General features: G+C 35.9%; 1 protein-coding gene across 4 annotated transcripts in view; it reads left to right on the forward strand.

The window, feature by feature from the left end:
* The first annotated feature begins 3,438 nt into the window (after positions 1-3,438).
* The window catches only part of LOC110096713, a 55,690-nt gene continuing 40,655 nt past the window's right edge, over positions 3,439-18,473 (forward strand). For 3 of the 4 annotated variants that reach the window (XM_020822775.2, XM_020822795.2, XM_028696031.1), the window contains exons 1-2: positions 3,440-3,943; positions 12,709-13,352. In XM_020822775.2, coding sequence (XP_020678434.1) covers positions 3,595-3,943; positions 12,709-13,352 — 993 coding nt within the window. In that variant the 5' untranslated portion in view covers positions 3,440-3,594. Of the gene's footprint in view, positions 3,944-12,708; positions 13,353-18,473 lie in introns of all 4 variants that reach the window. The other variant, XM_020822788.2, reaches the window with a different exon arrangement.

The raw sequence follows: 18,473 nt of genomic DNA on the forward strand, positions 1-18,473 counted from the left end.
AGTTAACTTATAATTTATTTATTAGTATTATTATTTTGAATTCTATTTGAATCAATAGCTTTTATGTTCCTCATAAATTTGTTAAAATTACAACTAAATGAATTTTGTTCTAGTTGCAACCGTGGATTATTATTATTATTACTATTAGATACCATTTAAACTCATAAATAAAGAATGAATATTATGCATATGATTTAGTAATTAAAGTGATTATTAAATTATGAGATCATCGAGGTATACTAGGTGGCATATAGCAATATCTGATGATTATGATACAAACCATTAATGCGTTTTTTCTTATAAGTGGAGGTAGATTTTAGTTTTTTTTTTCATAAAAAAAGACTTAATTATGATGGGTTAACTTATGGTTAGGGGTATATCTAGAGACTAGAATGATGGAAGCCATAAAGCATTAAAGATAAACGTATTCCATGAAAATACTTAATTTGTTAAATATAATTAACTTAATTATTTTGGCTGCTAAAAATATTGTGCAATGTATTAAATATTTGAGTTATTTAGATTCTTTTTAATCTAGGATTGTGGAGCAGAAAATGTTGAAGAGAGAAAAATTGAAATCAAGATCGAAATGTTCAACTACTTATGAATTCAGTCTTGTGGGTAATTATTTACTGAGTAGATGATAAACATACAATTCATTGCAAGGGCCACTTCTCTTGCTGCTTGTTGTATGTTTTACTTACTGATAGTAAATGTAATACACGCTTTTCCATTCATAGTATTTAAAGTGACTATTTTGACATTATATGATAGTTAACTCTACCATTTTACTTGTTGCATGATTTTATAGATAGCTCATGCATTTTATTCTAATTATTGTGTATAATTATTGCTCGTATAATTCATGAATTTTGTGATGCCTATAAATGAGTTTAATTATGTTAAGCATTATTATTGAAATACAATATGCATATAATACAGGGTTGTGTATTTGATGAATGCAAATGTCAATATTTAACCCTTTTAGATACCAACGGTTCTCAAAGTGACGACTCAATAAGAAATCATTATACTTCTTTGGAATTGGTGCTTAATTTTCTTGGCAAGGTATCATATTAAAACAACTTTAAATGTTTACATACTGATACACAGAAAAAAAAAAAAAAAAAAAAACTAATGAGTAATTGATGGATGCATAGATATTACATACTTGTAAGTGAATGTGTTTACATTCGAATGCAATGAGTTATTAGTTGGAACATATATTTCCTTTGAATTTCTATTATATAAGAAACTTTAACAAGTGAATTATATGTTCAAAATCTCATGCCATATACATTGTTTGAATGCTATTGTATTCCATTGCTTATTTTTCACTTATATTCCTCATTTTGCTCATATTTATGCTTATGCCTTGCCGTTTATGTTTTACTTAGTAGGATTTTACCTGTTGGGTTTATTTCTTGGAAACTCACACCTATTATTTTATAATTTTATGTTGCTAGTTGTGTTGCTACTGGAGGAACTTATAGGTTAATGCATTAGGTTCATCTATGATAGGTATTTGAGGTTAGAGTTATTGAATTGATTTGGTTGTATAGTTGAATTTCTTTTATATTTGGCATTTAGAATATATTTGGGTTTAGATGCTCTTATGATTTATTGGTGAATACAAATTATTGAAATATCATATTTCCAATGTTTTGAAATGAAGTTGTAAATTTTATTTAGCTCGCACTCTACCATTGAGTTCAATGAAATTTTCTTTGAGGGTTGGCGACGGGGGTGTGACAGGACCCATCTGTGACCATAATAGTGTGTCACGACCCGACCCGATGGGGACGGATCCCGCCCGAGCCGGACCGCGACCAAACCTCTTTATCCAGGATCTGGCTTTGGAATTTGGTTACTGAACTGAATCTTCCAAATAATTAACTCAACAGACACACCAACACAGAACAACAGAGCTACTATAAGTCACCAAATGCAGCGGAACAAAACATCTATATTTTTCTTTTCCTCAAAACAATCATCTACAAATACAGTACATGGCTTTTGAACAGAAAGAAAGACAGAACAGAAAAGCCATGACTGTACAAAAATTAAAAGGTACAAACAATACCTATACGGATCAGAACTCAGAAATCTACTCCTGGACTTCCTTCCCTTTCCCAGAACCTGAAAACCACCAGAAAACAAGAGTGAGCTCAACAGCTCAGCAAAGCAACAAACCTCCAATCAAAACTCTCAGAATCCAAAACCAAACTCATCAGACAGAAATCAGAAACTCAGATCATATCAGAACAGAATTGTACGGAAACAGAAGTCGTATTAAATCAGAAACAGAAGGACGATCAGACCAAATTGGATCGTCCTGGACGGTTCCCAGAACTATTCTCAGGCCGACATTTTCTACAGTGCCGATCGGCCTGGACGATGTCCAAATCGGCCTGGACGATATGTACAGAAAATCACCTGGAGCAAAACTGGATAAATTCTGGAGCAAAATTACAACTGATCGTCCTGGGACGATCCTGGAGCAGATTTTTGACATTACATAGTGTGTGCCATATCATACCTATGGTGTGTCCTTTAATCCCATGCACTCCATCGCGATTGCGATATAAGCTTGATCACACACGCCCCTTTGAAATCATTATTTTCATTCGATCGTATGTCTCCCCGTGAATCGATTATTATGATGGTTCATCTGATTACATGAGACATATCATAATTGTGTTATCTATTTGATCATGTGTACCCCATTATGATAATAGTCTTCATCCAATCATGTATATCTCATAATGATCACAATATATGTTTGATTGCAAATATGTCTCCACACTTGCAATCTCCATCGGATTTCACATGTCTTATTTGTTCAGTCTCTCCTTGCTAGAAATGGTTGATCAATCAAGTTTGGCTTGATTTGATTGATCAAGTTAGTACGCGATGGTTTTTTTGAAATTTTTTGAATATTTAATTACAAAGTGGTAGTTATTTACTTAATTAGACATTGACTTAATAGAAGTTATAAAATTAAATTCAATGGGATTCAATTATGTTGAATTTTAAACATCAAAATGCACAAATTTTAATTTATTTTTGGGAAGTACATGTGCAATCCTTGACATCACATCTTGACCTTCTACTTAACTATGGCTGATTGTTCATGTAGATGTTGCTCGAGCGACAATGATTATATTTGATGTTTGGAATGAAGGTGCTTGAGCCTTGAGGGAATATCTTGCACGGATATTTGCATTTTTTTCTTGAAGATTATAACTCATATTTTTGTTTGCAAAATTATTTCAATCAAAATAATATTTGATAATTTTTTTTCTAAATAAACATATGGTGGATACATTTGTTCAATTATTAATAGCATGATATATATAAAATGAAAATTTTTATTTATAAACGATGTGGAGAATTTAGTGGGCTCATGCAAGAATTCGGGTATAGAAAGCCACGAATATCATCGGGTCGGCCCACGCTTGATCTCAGCCAGAAAGAATTCAAAAGCCTTGTTCCGAATTCCAAAATTTCCCTCCAATGGTTCACTAGTGCAGTCCGAGGAGCGAACCCTAAAGTTGTATTCTGGTTACCTTCCAGAGAACCGTGCCGTGATCCATGTCGCCCAAGGATAAGCTGCAGCGGAGTGCCGGCGAATTGGAGGAGGACACTTGCACGAGGAGGAAGAAGTCGAGGCGAGTCAGCTTCGCAGAGACTACCGTCCACGTTTTCAAACGTGATGACGAGTCCGAGAGCCCGGCAAACTCAACTCCGGCTCCCAGCGAAGGTTTCGGACATTCGGACAGTGAGGGGACGGTAGGTTTCAGAGGGCTTCAATCTCAGGGCGATGATTCCGTGGAGTCCGCCCCTGATGACGAAGGGAAGAATGGTGCGCGGTTCAGGTTCGTAAGGGATATCGATTTATCTTCTCCAGGAAGCGCTGTTGGTTCTGTCACGTCTAATGAGGGTACCGTTCATTCACTATGTGCATTTTTTGGTCTCAATCTTTTTGCATGTTTAATTAGTTCAGTTTGTAAGGACTAAGAAATGTCATGTATGATACACGATGCGATAGATAAAATTAGTAAGAAAACTTATGCTAAATGCAAAGTTAGGATCATACTAAATTTCATTCACTTGAAGCAACCCATTGTAGGAATCATTGCAGCACATCGTCTGTACTGTATTAATAGATTTTTATGAATATGCTTGATAAACAGATTAATCGTTGGATTCGAGTTTTTTTTTTTTTTGAATCATAAATAGTTTCAAAGGTGGAGATGAAGATTCACGATCCTGGTCTAGATTTGAAGCCCTTCCAGTGAAAAGTATTTATTTATTTATTTTGGTAGGAAATGTATGCATATTCCATACCAGCAGGACAGAGCCTACTATCATTAATTTGGGTAAAATAATCCTGCATTGCGGGATTAATTAACTTAAGCTTCTTAGATAAAGAGTTTTCAATTGATGAAGATCAAAGGCTACTCATTGATTGTTCTACATCATGTCGCTTGACAAAAAAATATATGAAAATATATATGATGAATGCTTTTTTAGATTGTGATTTTTTGAAAAATTTTCTAACTGTTGGATTCGCTTTTTATATACAACGAGTGTGCTTGGCTGCAACTTCCCCACCGACCTCTTAGTGTTGAAGTGCCTGGACGACAGGAGGGGTCGGTCCCCGTCGAATCCTCTACGTTGGAGAAGGGGCAGCCTCCCAAGAGGACTAGGTTGATGTAGGGGGTGCTCAATTGTCTTAAGGTGGCGGTACCAAAGAGGCTTGCAACTCTTAAAGAACAGCGATTCCTCGTTGAGTCCAAGGAGGAGATGACTTATAGGAAGCTTGAGTCGCCCAAGGAACAACATCCTCCCGCAAAGTCCAAGGAGGCAATGACTTCCCAGACCGCCAAGAAATTGAGGGTGCCTCCTCCCGCAAGAGGAGTTAGTATCAACGAGGAGGCGGCCAAGGAGAGGGCCGAGAAGGAGAGTGCTCCCCTTGTGCTAGAAGTGGCACCAAGTAGGGGGAAGGAGGTCGCCGTTGAACCCATTGAGGTGGGTAGTGACAAATATGCAGAAGCCCAACTACTCGCCTTTCGTGGACATTGGCTCCTCTGAGAAAGTCGGAGTGGGTCAAATCCCGTAAAAGAACTTTGATAATGGTCATGCCGTATTCTCCAAGATTATTGAGGAGTATTTGATGCCGCTCTTGATTGATGAGGTTGGCTTCTTCGCGATGAATGCTATAGTGCAATCATGGCAGACAACCTACTTCCTTGCTTGCCACCATCGACCCGCTCTCGGGAAGATGATCAATTTGGGGTGAAACCTCAAGGATGCTCGGGAGCTCTTGGGAACGGAGCGGATCCCAAAGTTCACCTCGATGGTTGAGGTTAAGGTTATGCAGGGAGAACTCGCCAAGGTTAAGGCTGAGTTGGAGGAGCCTGAAGGAGTTGGCGCTAAAGGCAAAGGGGCTCTACTCCTACCAGGCGACATAATTAAGCATTTGGATGGCAAACATTTACACGAATAATTAAAAACCATATGTATTTAAATCATGCATGCATTGCAATATGATTGTCAAATTTAAGCGTGATGCATCTAAGAACATGTAGGCGCCTTGATAAGCATGCAATTACCTTGATAACTGTGCAATTGTTTCAACAAGTGTATATCATCCTAGAGAAGCATGCTACTATTTCAAGAATTGCCATCTTTCTATAAAACACAAACTCATCAAATAAATGCATTAAAGAGTGTGCTAGAACACTGTGCATATGCATTGGAAAGTGTGTAAGTGCATTATATAAGCATTCAAAAAATGTGCAAATACATTGGAAAATATGCAAGTATATTGTTTGAATGCAAAAAAAAAACATGCAAGTGAGTTTTGTTTGTGCATCAAAAAGCACGTAAGTGTAATATGCGAATGTATTGAAAATGTAAAAAGGCATAAAAAAGCGTGCATGACACATCAAATTGTTGTTATTAAATTTATTTGCTCGTGTTTATACAAGCATGTTGAATATTTTAAGATAAAGTTTGAAAATGCTACACGGGCTAATAAATATGTTTAAATAATAATTATCTCATTTAAAAATTGTGCAATTACTTTACAAAGTTTTGTAATCTTTTTAAATTTGCAAACTCATTCAAAAACTAATTTGTATGCATGTGTCAAAGCTTGAACAAAAATTATGAGAATGCCGCATAAATTTAAAATAAGAGAAAACTGGTATTAACTTGGCTCTTAGAATCGTTTTTACTCTTTTTTAGAAAACTAGCCACTATTTTGAAAATTCACAAACTATCCATTATGTGCAAATTCAAGCTCTCGATTTCACAAGATATTCTTGAGAGAATCACCTTGCTATAGGGCAAGATCGTAAGTCCCACATTTTAAGTCTAATCGTTCTCCTTGCGTGGGCTGGAGTTGACGAGCTGAACCTCAATTATGGCCGTGTTGCTTGAAATTCCCCATTGGAAGGGACTACATAACTTATTTTGTATATCTTAATTCTAAATAGCAATAAGTGTAATAGGAAAAAAATCTGCATGCTAATCACTAAGCATTTTAATTGAGTAACGACTAAAAAGTTTATTCATAAGCGTGCCATTTGAAATAAAAGTCAGGATCACGGATTAGATTGTAGAGTGGCTAAAGCAGTTGTCATAACATTTGATGTCTCAAGCAAAATATTGGCATTTGAGTATCATTGACATTATCATGGTTCATAGCTTAGATTGACAAAGCTTTTACATTAAAAACATAACTTTACATTCCTTCCAGGAGCTTGTAATGGTAGCCTATTGTAAACTTAAGTTGTCACTTTATCCCCCTTCAGCACAAGTGGGGTGTAGCTCATACAACTACTATTCTAAATGAAAATAATGTACCTAGTGCACCACAAGTCAATTTATTATCTGTTGGCACAAGCGGGGTGCATCTCATGCATTCTTTGGTGGCACGATTAGAGTCATAAATATACAAGTACAATAGAACACCCAATTAATATCATACGAGGGGCTTCGTCTATTAGCATGTGCTTTTAAGTTTATGTTCTTTTAATGTTGCATGTGTAGGAAGACATCCATTTTTGCCAATGTCTTGTATATATTAAGTAAGGTGGTTATTTTGATGTGAGATGTGACATACCGCTCATGGTTGTTCCTCATGTTATCGTATGTTGCCCTTGAATTTATAATATGGATATTCTCTATTATTATAGAGCTAAAATTTATACTTTAAAAATTTATGGATACAAACATGAGCTTTACATTATTAAAAAATATTGAATTAAAACATCTGTTTGGTTATGTACATCATACTACTTAGAAATTATCTTATAAATCTATTTATCATATGTACCCTAGATATCCTCTATTTCTCATTATTCACATCTTTTCCAAAAGCATATACATAAACTTTACATCGATCTAACATTACAAGATTCTAACCCGTTTTGTATTTGTTAGAATTAGATCATATTTTTTACATCACAAACACTTAGAAAGCCCACAAAAGCTTCTTGTTCTTGTGGAATTCTTAGAAAATTACATTCAAATACTTATTTAATTGATTTTCCTTTAGAATAAAATTTTGCCTTGTATCTTCGAGCCTTTAGTACCTATGAATATTTTTTTTCAAGGCAAGGCTTCTATTTTTGTAAGCAATATTGCTATCCTCGTGCTTCCATTTTTAGTCACCACATATTGAAGACATTATTTTGATGAAATCATCATAGGTGCTTCTGAAGTACACAAATACTTGGTTCATTGTGATAATCAACCTTATGCCAAATATTATTAGATAACATAATGGAAAATGGATGAAGATGACACTATATGTACTTGAAGAAGAGTACCATAAATTTGCCTTTTTTAAGTAGAATTCTTTTCTCCTATTGGATTTGATGTGGCACATAAACCCAAATAGAGTTGTGAGAATAGCCAGCTTAAACTTGGCTCGTTAAAGAGCTCAAGACTTGAGCTTATTGAGCCACAAGCACTAGCTTGGATTTGAGTCATATATTATAAAATCTTGAGCTTGAGCTCAATAAGACTCGACTTGTTAGCTCGCGAGCCAGCTTGAATTACTTTTAAAGCCTTAATATTGATTCTTTCTTCGTCTTGTAATTTAAATCAACACTGTTGGTGTAGTGAACTCGATCCCTAGGCTTATGAACTCCTCAATCCCGTCTCATGAACTCCTCTTCTTCATCACACGTTAATTTTGACGATACTTCTCTAGTGAATTCCTGTTGATGCGATTTCCTACAAAGCCCACTTTTTCATCATGCATCGCTTGTCCCAACTCTCAACGATGCCTTCTCCAACAAACTTCAGTCGATGCAATCTCCATCAAACTCTTTTTATTCATCATGAGCAGTTGGTCTTGATAATGTCTTTTCCAACGAATTCCTCTTCCACATAAAAAACCATTGGTCTGGGTCGATCAATGAACTTTGCAGCTCCTTCGACGCCTTCTCTAGCGTGTAGCAATTTTGGCTTGAGCTCATGAGTTAAGCTCAAATCTATTGTTCCTTGGCAATCCGAGCTCAAGTGCAGTCTATAAGCTTGACCAGAGCTCGGGCTAAGTTTGAGCATGACCTTGTGCGAGCGTGTTGAGCTTGAGTTAGGCATGAGTTGAGTTTAACACAACTCGTTTACACCCTACACACAAACCTAGAGTGTGATTAGACCCACTTGTAAAGTCTATCCAAATCACATCAGTTTATTAATTTAAATTGGGAAATTTGATTTTATATTATCTCATAATAGAAGATTTCTTGAGATTAGCTCGAATGGACCAATTTCCGACTTTCACATGTAATAGGTCAAATATCCTCGTAATTTGTTAATTCGGGAAAAATGCATGTGTTTTGATGAAATAACTCAATATAAAATATGTTCTTTAGTGATATTGCCAATGCTGAAAGGACATAGTACATCTCTTTTCTAACTGCAATTGTTGTCTTCCAAACATTGCTTTTCCTCACCTTGGGGTGATCCTTTGTTGTAAAGTTTTACTATGTGCTCTTTCAAATGACAGAGGTTAGCATCTTTTTTTTTTTGGTTGTTTAAATTTGAATGTAATTATCAAGCAATGGTTATAGAAGGAAATAGATGGTAAGAGAACCTTAGGTTCGAAAAGGGAAACGAACAAGCTTCGAACACCATATTTAGTTCTTAATCCATGTTCGAACAAAGATTGAATGTATGTTTCGATCCTAGGGTTCTACTATGCTATGCAAAATTAGGTTTGAAGCTGTTCTCTAATAATGTTTGAACTTGTTTGAATATGGTTTGAATCAACACCTATTCTCTCTTAGGTTCTTGCATAGATGAAGATAATTATGTTGATGGGTTGAAGTTAGAAGCGGCAAATAATATTAGAATTCTTTAAGAGGAAAGAAAATTAATGGTTTGAATGAGGTTCGGACCTCGTTAGAACATGGTTCGAAGAAGGTTCATTTAAGGACCTAGGATTCTCCTTTTATATTCTGCATATTATCTCTTGGACTTTCAATATTTGAAGGGTGATAATTGCATTCAATCTTATATAATGAAGAAATTTTAATAATGTCATTTGGGTTGTTTGATGGGGCTTGTGATCACCAAATTTATACTCCAACTCTGGCTTATTATAATTGTAACTTTGATATAATTGTATTTGATTTGAAATGTTGGCTTTTGAGTTTGTAATGATATATCAAATTATTGGTTATATGATATTATTGACTGTTTCAATTTAATATATTTAAGTTTTATTAATTCATGTTGTACGAGTTATATTAGTGGTTGGTTATATTTAAGTTCTAATACTTGTCCTTATATTGTTCTATTTTTTTTATTAAACTTCAAAATATTGATGTTCTTTCAACACCTTCTTGTTGCATGAGATTCTAGATTTAACAAGCTATAAAAATGCAATCAAAAGCTACAACAATTATAACACTTCAAAATACCATTATAATAAATTTTACACAAAATATTATAAATGTGATAAGGGAAAGTACATCCACAATAGTAATAACAACGGGGACTAAAACTTTGATATGATAGATATAGAGTTCAATTATAATGTATATAGAGTTAAATTATAATGGCTATAACATAATATAATTAAATTTCAATTGTATCTCAGGTTAGTGTTATGAGCAATTAATGCTCATAACATCTTTATGCTCGTACTTAATATTGCCATAACACTATGCTCGTACTTACAATAACAACCAATTATTATTGATGTTCTCAGATGCTCTATTAGCATGATATAAATAATCAGTAAGAGTCATGTTTTAATAAAGGGTTTTGAACGCCAGACCCAATTGGAATCAGATCACCGAAGTTTCACTGGGCTTTGCCCGAATTATTTGTGTTTGTAAGACACTATGCTCGTGTCACACCCCATTTTGACCCCCTTACAGTCAATCTGGAGTATAATAAAGAATGAAAATCTAAATAGGTCCATTCTTAGTAACACCCATTATGAGCTACTTTTATTAGAATTAGATGGGTAAAAATAAATCTATTTACTCTCCTAATAATTCAAGCTTTATACTTAACAACATGAAACATGCAATATATCTCAATTAAACATCAAATATACTTTAAAGAAATACAGAGTTTTATTAAAACTTTTAAAATTTATTTACATACCTCAAAAGTCTTTGTACAAACATCCCTTGGACCTCTATGCACACCCACAAAATATGTACATTAAAAAGAACAATCACCCCTTCAGCCTAGTGCCCTACTGTCTCATTCCTTTTTCATGCAGTAAAACCACTGCTAATGAGCTTGGGCTCCATGAAATACATAAGCAATAATAATAACATTTTGACAATTAATTTAAAAAATATTGTAATTCCATACCATACTGATTATAAGAAATGCATATTATCACTTTATGTATTATTATTGTTCAATACCTTTAGACAAGTCATATGATGACTATAGACTTTTGCAGAATGCCAGCTTTATAATTAAAGGTCCGGTCCGAATTCTCTACTTTTAAAATTGAAGCTGATCTCTCATTCAAGGTTGGGGCTGCATTCCCAACTTTTAGAATTTCGAGCATGTAGGCTTACCTCGTCAGGTCATTTGCCTTTACTTGTGTGGACCAATCCCCCATATATGACTTATTTTACAGTTTTTACTTTCTCATATCATTCGCTTTTCACAGTTATAAATATAATCATTACTACTTAATGAATCAACAAAAAACTAGAATAAATTGAATAAAGGCTATCATAACATAACAAATATGAATTTGCAAATATAAGAACTTATTATTTCCTATGTATCGTTTGGGTATCTCACCTCATCCTCTAGGGTAGTTGGGTGATGTTCTTCGAAGCCCCGACCTCTTTTTCGTTTATAAAGAACCTAAGCATAAATATTTACCTTTTATATACATTCTACCACAAATTCAAGCTATATAAAGAAAATCTTACATGCTTACTTCAAAAGCACTCTTCCTCATTTAACCCACAATTTTTTTCTTCTACTCCCTAATCTCCCTCTTTTCTTCTTTTTGTTTTTTTTTTTCTACTGAAATCAGCAAACTGGTTTCAGCACACAAAAATTTCATCAAAACCAACATTCAGCCTTCAAAAATTCTTTGCTGAAATATTGAATACCAGCAAACCCCTTACCTGATTTCAGCTTTCCTCCACTCTTTTCCTTATGAATTTCAGCTAACGGTTGCTGTTTTCTGCAAATGGGTTTCAACAAAATTTAAGAAACATTGCCTTCAGCAAACATTGCCTCATCCCTACCTAATTTCAGCAAGCAAGCAACTATACCTGAATTTATTACTTTCTATTATCTGATTTCTGCATATTGGCTTCCCCTTCAAGTAGCCGAATTTTCCCTGCAGCTACTTCTTTGCTCTCCACTATCCACTCGAACTCCAGAGAACAACAGTGGGTGGGGAGAAACGAATGGAAAAAAATAGAAGCTATAATGCTTTGGCTTTAGGGTAAGCTTAATATTATAATATAATTAATGTTCCATTGCAGAATTCCACTCACCTTTCCCAGCTTTCCCCACCGTTGCTTAAGGTACTCTCTAATCAATTCCTTTGTATGCCCATTTTAGTGGGATTTGCTGCTATCCTACAATAACAATAATTAGGATTTAGTTGTTAATAATTAACTTTTATATGAAGCCTTTAAGAATGATATCTATATATACTATTAAATTGATTCTTTTTAGATACATTTATATATCTATCAAAATACTCAAAATTAAAAGTAAAATTTAATGAAAATAAGTTGACATCTAGAGGAAGTTTAGGCTTACATTTATTTTGAACATATTGAATATTATAGCTCGTTCTTAATATTGTTTTATGAACGGGTATACACATATCTAGCTTTGTTTTCTACTAATGTGGGACTAACGGAAGAAAGCTGAAATAATACTATATTCTTTGAAGTTTTCATCAAAATAGGACACTTAGATTGAGCTTGCTTCGATGGATACTTTTGTTCCCTAATACTTTAATTTGTTTTAACAGGTTTTGAAGATAGTTTTCTCAAACAATCCATTCCTTGCCAAGTTATAGTCTTACTTTGTAGATATACTCTGTAAAATAATCATTGTACCAAACTAGCTTTAAGTTGCTATTTGCCAATCTTGAGCACATTCGCATATTTTTTGTTGTTTCAAAGATATTGCTAAAGTTTGTGAATACTACAATTTTTTCACATCTTATTTTAGACGACAATTTCTTTGGGCCTGTATCCACGAGCTTTATCAACTCTGGCCATCTAAGCGAGTCTGGAATGCCAGATGACAACAGTCATGACATTACACTAGATTCGACAGCCTTCTCCTTGCATTTCAGGAACATAGCTCCTCCGGATGACCAGTCAGTTAATTCTGCGGGAAGCCTGAGAACGCCTATCGGAGACACAATGCCTACAATGCCTCTGGGCTTCTTTGTTGGAAGCGATCAGACTGAGAAACTGTCAAGTAAATGTTCTGTTGGTGAAAAGAGCAATGTTTCTGGGGATCGAAATAATATTAATCTGAATATTGGTGGGTTTCGCAGTCATGAATATGGGAAGTTGTCTCATTCGTTGGAAGCACTCATGGATGAAGTAAACTTGAGAGTGCAACAAAAATCTCCAATCGGAGATTGTAGATTTATAATTTCTAGTAGTCAAACTGATAAAGTTGGAGGCATTAGGAAACTGTGGAAGGATGGAGAAGAGGTTGGTAATCAGAATTCTTGCTGTGATGAACCTGGTCATGTTATTCCCTGCTCAGTCTCTCCAATGGGACTTCCAATAAGCAATGAATCCTTGTTGCATGCAAAAGATAAAGCATTAGCAAGTCACTCAAACAGTGAGCAAATAAAGGTGGGAAGTTCATGTATGATGTTCATTCTCCCCTCTTTTTTGAAATACTGTTCGAATTGTTGTCTAAAATGTAACATGAAGCAATAAGGCAACGTGCAATTTTAGATGCTTTTCTTTTTATTCTGAAAAACAACACCACCCTGTTCTTCAATAAATGAGCTCAATGAAATGGTTATATTCATGCCCTTGTCTTCTAGAAAGTTGGAGATCGACAAAAAAGTGAGTGATAACATCTATTTCTCTTTGTTGTTATTTTTTGGATTGTGGGATGAAGGCTTGTTGTTGTTGTATTTGTCAAAAGCATTTTATTTTAATTTGCTTCATGTTCTTCTTTTAATGACAAGACATAATGAACAACTATGTTAATTAGTTTTATTAAGTTGCAATGAGAGGTTATATTTTAGTGAATTGTTGATGTAGTATTAGTTAATTAATGCCGTGTTGCTCCGAGTGTAAACATTTTAATTTGTTAGAGATGTTACTTGCAATCATTTTGTTTATCCTCAATTTCATCATTTGTTCTATTCTAAAAGCCTTTTTATTAAATCACATATTTAAATGTGCTTTCCACGTTGTTCAAGCAATAGGTGCATTAAATTGATACGCCTTGGAAACAAAAATAACAAATGAACAATGGAAAAACCACATAAATACTAATAATAGTGGCTGATTGTGGATTATAACTTCAATTTGAAAGCAAGATACAAGTGATATACAATTCGAGAGGTAGATCGACTCACCCTCAAAGAAAAAGCTATATCAAAACCAAATCAAAATCTGAATAAAGCAAATAAACCCTAAGCATATCCTTAAATAAGCTTCTCCTACTTCACTCCTAAATTAGCCCCCCTTTCTAATATATTTCCCTTTCCAATTTGAATTTCAATTAGGAAATCCTTCATAATTAATCCCTTTCTAAATCAGCCCCACCCCCCTTTCCTAATATATTTCGCTCTCCAATTTCAATTTCAATTATGAAATCTTTCCTAATTAATTATTTCCTTTGTTCATTTTCTCGCATAATGAATTAATGTTTTAATCGGTCCCCTAAGTGCTGTTGATGTATCAATACCCCCCTCCAAAAAAAAAGTACAACCTTGTCCTCAAGGTGGAATGAAAGAAAATGATGGTGATAATCTGGTAGGACTCCCACATGGCCTCGTGCTCCTGTAGGTCATTCCACCTGATTAACCTTCCTTGTTTCAGGACTCCCACGTGGCCTCGTGCTCCTGTAGGTCATTCCACCTGATTAACACTTCCTTGTTTCCTGTTACTCTCTGTCGCACTCCTTTGACCTCCAATTGTTTTAGTAACACCTCCATGTTGTCCGCCAAGGTCAGGGGAAGTGAAGAAGATGAAATGGGCTCTTTTATCATCCGTTGCAACAGGGATACATGAAACACCAGATGGATGGATGATGACGGCTGTAACTGTAGGCGATATGCCATGTCCCTGATGTGCTCTACTATCTTGTATGGACCAAAATATTGGGCACGATAACTTATCATTTCGTCACCTTGCCAAGGTTTTCTGTCTGTAGGGATGAAGCTTCAGTCAACCATGTCCCCTACCTCAAACTGAACTTCTCTCCTTTGAGCATTTGCTTTCCTCTTCATAATTTGTTGAGCTCTAAATAAATGCCCCTTTAGTTCCCCCAGGATCATGTCTCTGTCCCCAAGTACTGCTCTTTTGAAGCCATCGGTGTGGTTCCTTATTCATAATATATCAAGTGAGGCGGATCTCTTTTGTATAACACTTTGAATGATGTGGTATGAGTTGCCGAATGATAGAAAGTGTGATACCAATACTCAACCCAAGCCAACTATTTTGCCCATAACTTTGGTGTATCCGATATAAAGCACTGCAGATAAGTCTCCACACTATGATTGACCACCTCTGTCTGTCCGTCCGTCTGAGAATAATAAGCATTGCTCCTTTTCAAAATGACCTCCTGCATTTTGAACAATTTCTTCTAGATTTGGCTCAAAAAAATTATTTCTTGTTCTGATACAATTGATTAGGGATTCCATGTAGTCTCACTACCTCCCTCGTGAAAATCGTGGCTACTATTACTGCTGTGTAGGGATGGAGAAGGGGAATGAAATGGTCATATTTAACCGATCCACTACCACCAGTATCATAGTGTTCCTTCTGACTTTGACAACCCTTCAAAGAAGTCTTGGTCACATCCTCCCACATCTTTTATGGCATAGCTCGCAGTTGGAGGAGCCATCCTTTAGACATAGCTAGATATTTGTGCCTCTGGCATATATTACAGCTAGCCATTATCTTCTCGACACCCTTCTATATACCCTCCCAATATAGTTATGCTGAGAGCTGACAATATGTCTTTTTGGCCCCTGAATGCCCCCCCCATTGGCCTTCCTATGAAACTCCTGAAGCAAGCAGGGAATGTAAGAAGAAGTCTTTGGAATCACAAACTGTCTATAATGGAGTAACTTTTGTCCCGCCATTGAATATCCTGAATGACTATTTTTATTTTCTGCCAACTCCTCCGTAATTTTCCTTAACCCTGTATCCAGTTTGTTCTCTCTCATTAGTGCTTCCCAGTCAACCACCAAGGGCACAAACAATGCCACATCTGTGGTTCCTCTTTGCACCTGGATAAACCATCTACTGCTTTTCAACTCCAGGTTGGTATCTAATCTCAAAGTCATAGCTCAATAACTTGGAAAGTCATCTTTGATGCTCCCCAGTGACCATTCTTTGCTCCAACAAGTATTTTAAACTCCTATGGTCGGTTCTAACAATGAAATGTTTTCCCAATAAATAAGGCTGCCATTTTTGGATGGCAATACAATTTCCATCAGCTCTCTTTCATAGATAGACTTGAGCCTTGCCTTGAATGTTAACACTTGACTGAAATAGGCCGTTGGTCTCTAGTTCTGCATGAGTATTGCTCCCAACCCAAAACCTAAGGCATATGTACTCTTGAGCCGTTCCATCAACGTTGACTCTCCCCTCTTGAAGTTGTCCTTCTTGAGCTGTCCGTCAACTCTCCGCTATGGAATCGTATCCTTTCACAAGTTTCCATTAGTAGCTTGTGAGTCCCAAGAATCCTCTAAGCTCCTTTAAAGTCTTAGGTATGGGCCATCTAAGCATGTCCTCAATCTTACTCTGGTCAACCCCTTTTGAGATACCACATGACCTAAATACTCCACTTTGGGTTGGGCGAAAGAACACTTATTCTGATTGGCAAACAAATGGTGCTCTCTTAAGGTGGACAACACAACCCTTAAATGCTCCAAGTGCTCCCCCTCAAACCTACTATATACCAGTATATCGTCAAAAAATACTAGCACAAACCTTCGTAGGTATGTCTGGAATACCTTATTCATTTGGGATTGGAAGGTGGCTGGTGCATTAGTGAGGCCAAAAGACTTCACTAAGAACTCATACTGTCCCTTGTGCATCCTAAAAGCTATATTGTTGGTGTCACCTGGTCGCATTCAGATCTGGTGGTATCCGGATTTTAAATCGATATTGGAGAATATCATAAATCCACCCAACTCATCTAACAACTCATTAATGTCTTGTATGAGAAACTGATCTTGTACAATTTCCTTATTGAGGGCATGATAGTCTACACGGAATCTCCAGCTTCTATTCTTCTTCTTCACCAACAATATAGGACTATAAAGGGCTTACACTGGGCTTGATAATTCCAACTTCAAGCATCTCTCTAATTAGTCTCTCAATCTCATCATTCTGGACCTGAGGGTTGTGGTATGGTTGTACATTAATGGGAGAGAATCCTTTCTTCAGAATGATAGGGTCCTCATGCTCACAAGGAGGTGGCAATCAAGCTGGAATACCTCCTTGAGTTGCTGAAAAAGTGGTTGGACCATGTTTGGAGTGTTCTCTATCCTCTTTCTCTCCTCCTTCCAAAGCGGATCTCCACCAAGAATCCCCCTCCTTCCTCTTGTAGGGCCCGAACCAGGGTTTTCAAAAAAACCACGGCTTTGGATAAGCTGGGGTCTCCTTTAATTATCACCTTTCTCCCCTCTACTTGGATCTCCTTAGCTAATGCCTTTTATTTTACCTTGGTTTCTCTAAAGGTTTGTAGCCACTTCATTCTCATAATCAAATCAGTACTTCCTATCTCTAATGAGAGAAAATCCTCTCTGATGTGAATCCCCTGCAGCTCTACCATCAAATCCTGACATATCCCTCTGCTCTTCTCCACGTTTTCTGTGCCCATCATCACTCCAAAACATCTCTCGTCTACTAGTTTCAGCCTCAGTTCGTCGACCATCTGATTCGGTATGAAATTATGGGTAGCCCCATTGTTCACTAGGATTGCCACTGCCTCTCCTCCTATCTGTCCCCTCACCTTCATAGTGTGATTCTGGGTGAATCCCACTATAGTGTTCAGTGAAACTTCAGGCTGTCTTCAGCCACCTTCAAGTGTGCAGGCTCTTCTGCCTCTTCTTCCTCCCCTTCCTCCCTCGCTGCCTCTGCCTTGTTCATCTTCTTATCACACACCAAGAGAATCTGCATGGTAAGATTTTTTCATTTATGTCATGGTGTAAATTTATCGCCGCATTTATAACATAACCTCTTTTGCCCTCCTATCCTATATAATTCCCAAAATGTTCAAAATAAATGTAAGTATAAATTTCCTCTAAATGTTAAATTATTTTCATTAAACTCTACTATTATTTTCGTGCATTTTGATATCTGTAGGTGTACTTCATTACAAAGTCTAATAATTTATATATTCAGTTAAAAGTATTTAATTAACATTACAATTGTTAATTAAACAGTTACTGATGAGGACATCAAGACATGGAAAAATCTACTAGAGGCGTGATCGTCAATCAACGGCCACGATTACATCACGCTACTTATGATTTTCATATTTATGATTCATGTATTATTTTTTTATTTTATGAAGTTGATTATGCTTTTACTTTTTTTGCCCTTACTTAAGAGCTTAGGTATGTGTAAGCCCTAGGGGCATTGTAGTACTTTTTATTTTCTCATTGTATGGGCTATTTAAAGCCCCCCTATACTTCTTTGAGAATTAATGAATGAATGATTATTTGATAATTTTGTCTTCTTGTTTGGAGTTCTTGAGAGATCTTGAGAGATGGGAGA

The sequence above is a fragment of the Dendrobium catenatum genome, unplaced genomic scaffold, assembly GCF_001605985.2.
Source record: "Dendrobium catenatum unplaced genomic scaffold, ASM160598v2 fragScaff_scaffold_716, whole genome shotgun sequence".
Classification (NCBI taxonomy): Eukaryota; Viridiplantae; Streptophyta; class Magnoliopsida; order Asparagales; family Orchidaceae; genus Dendrobium; species Dendrobium catenatum.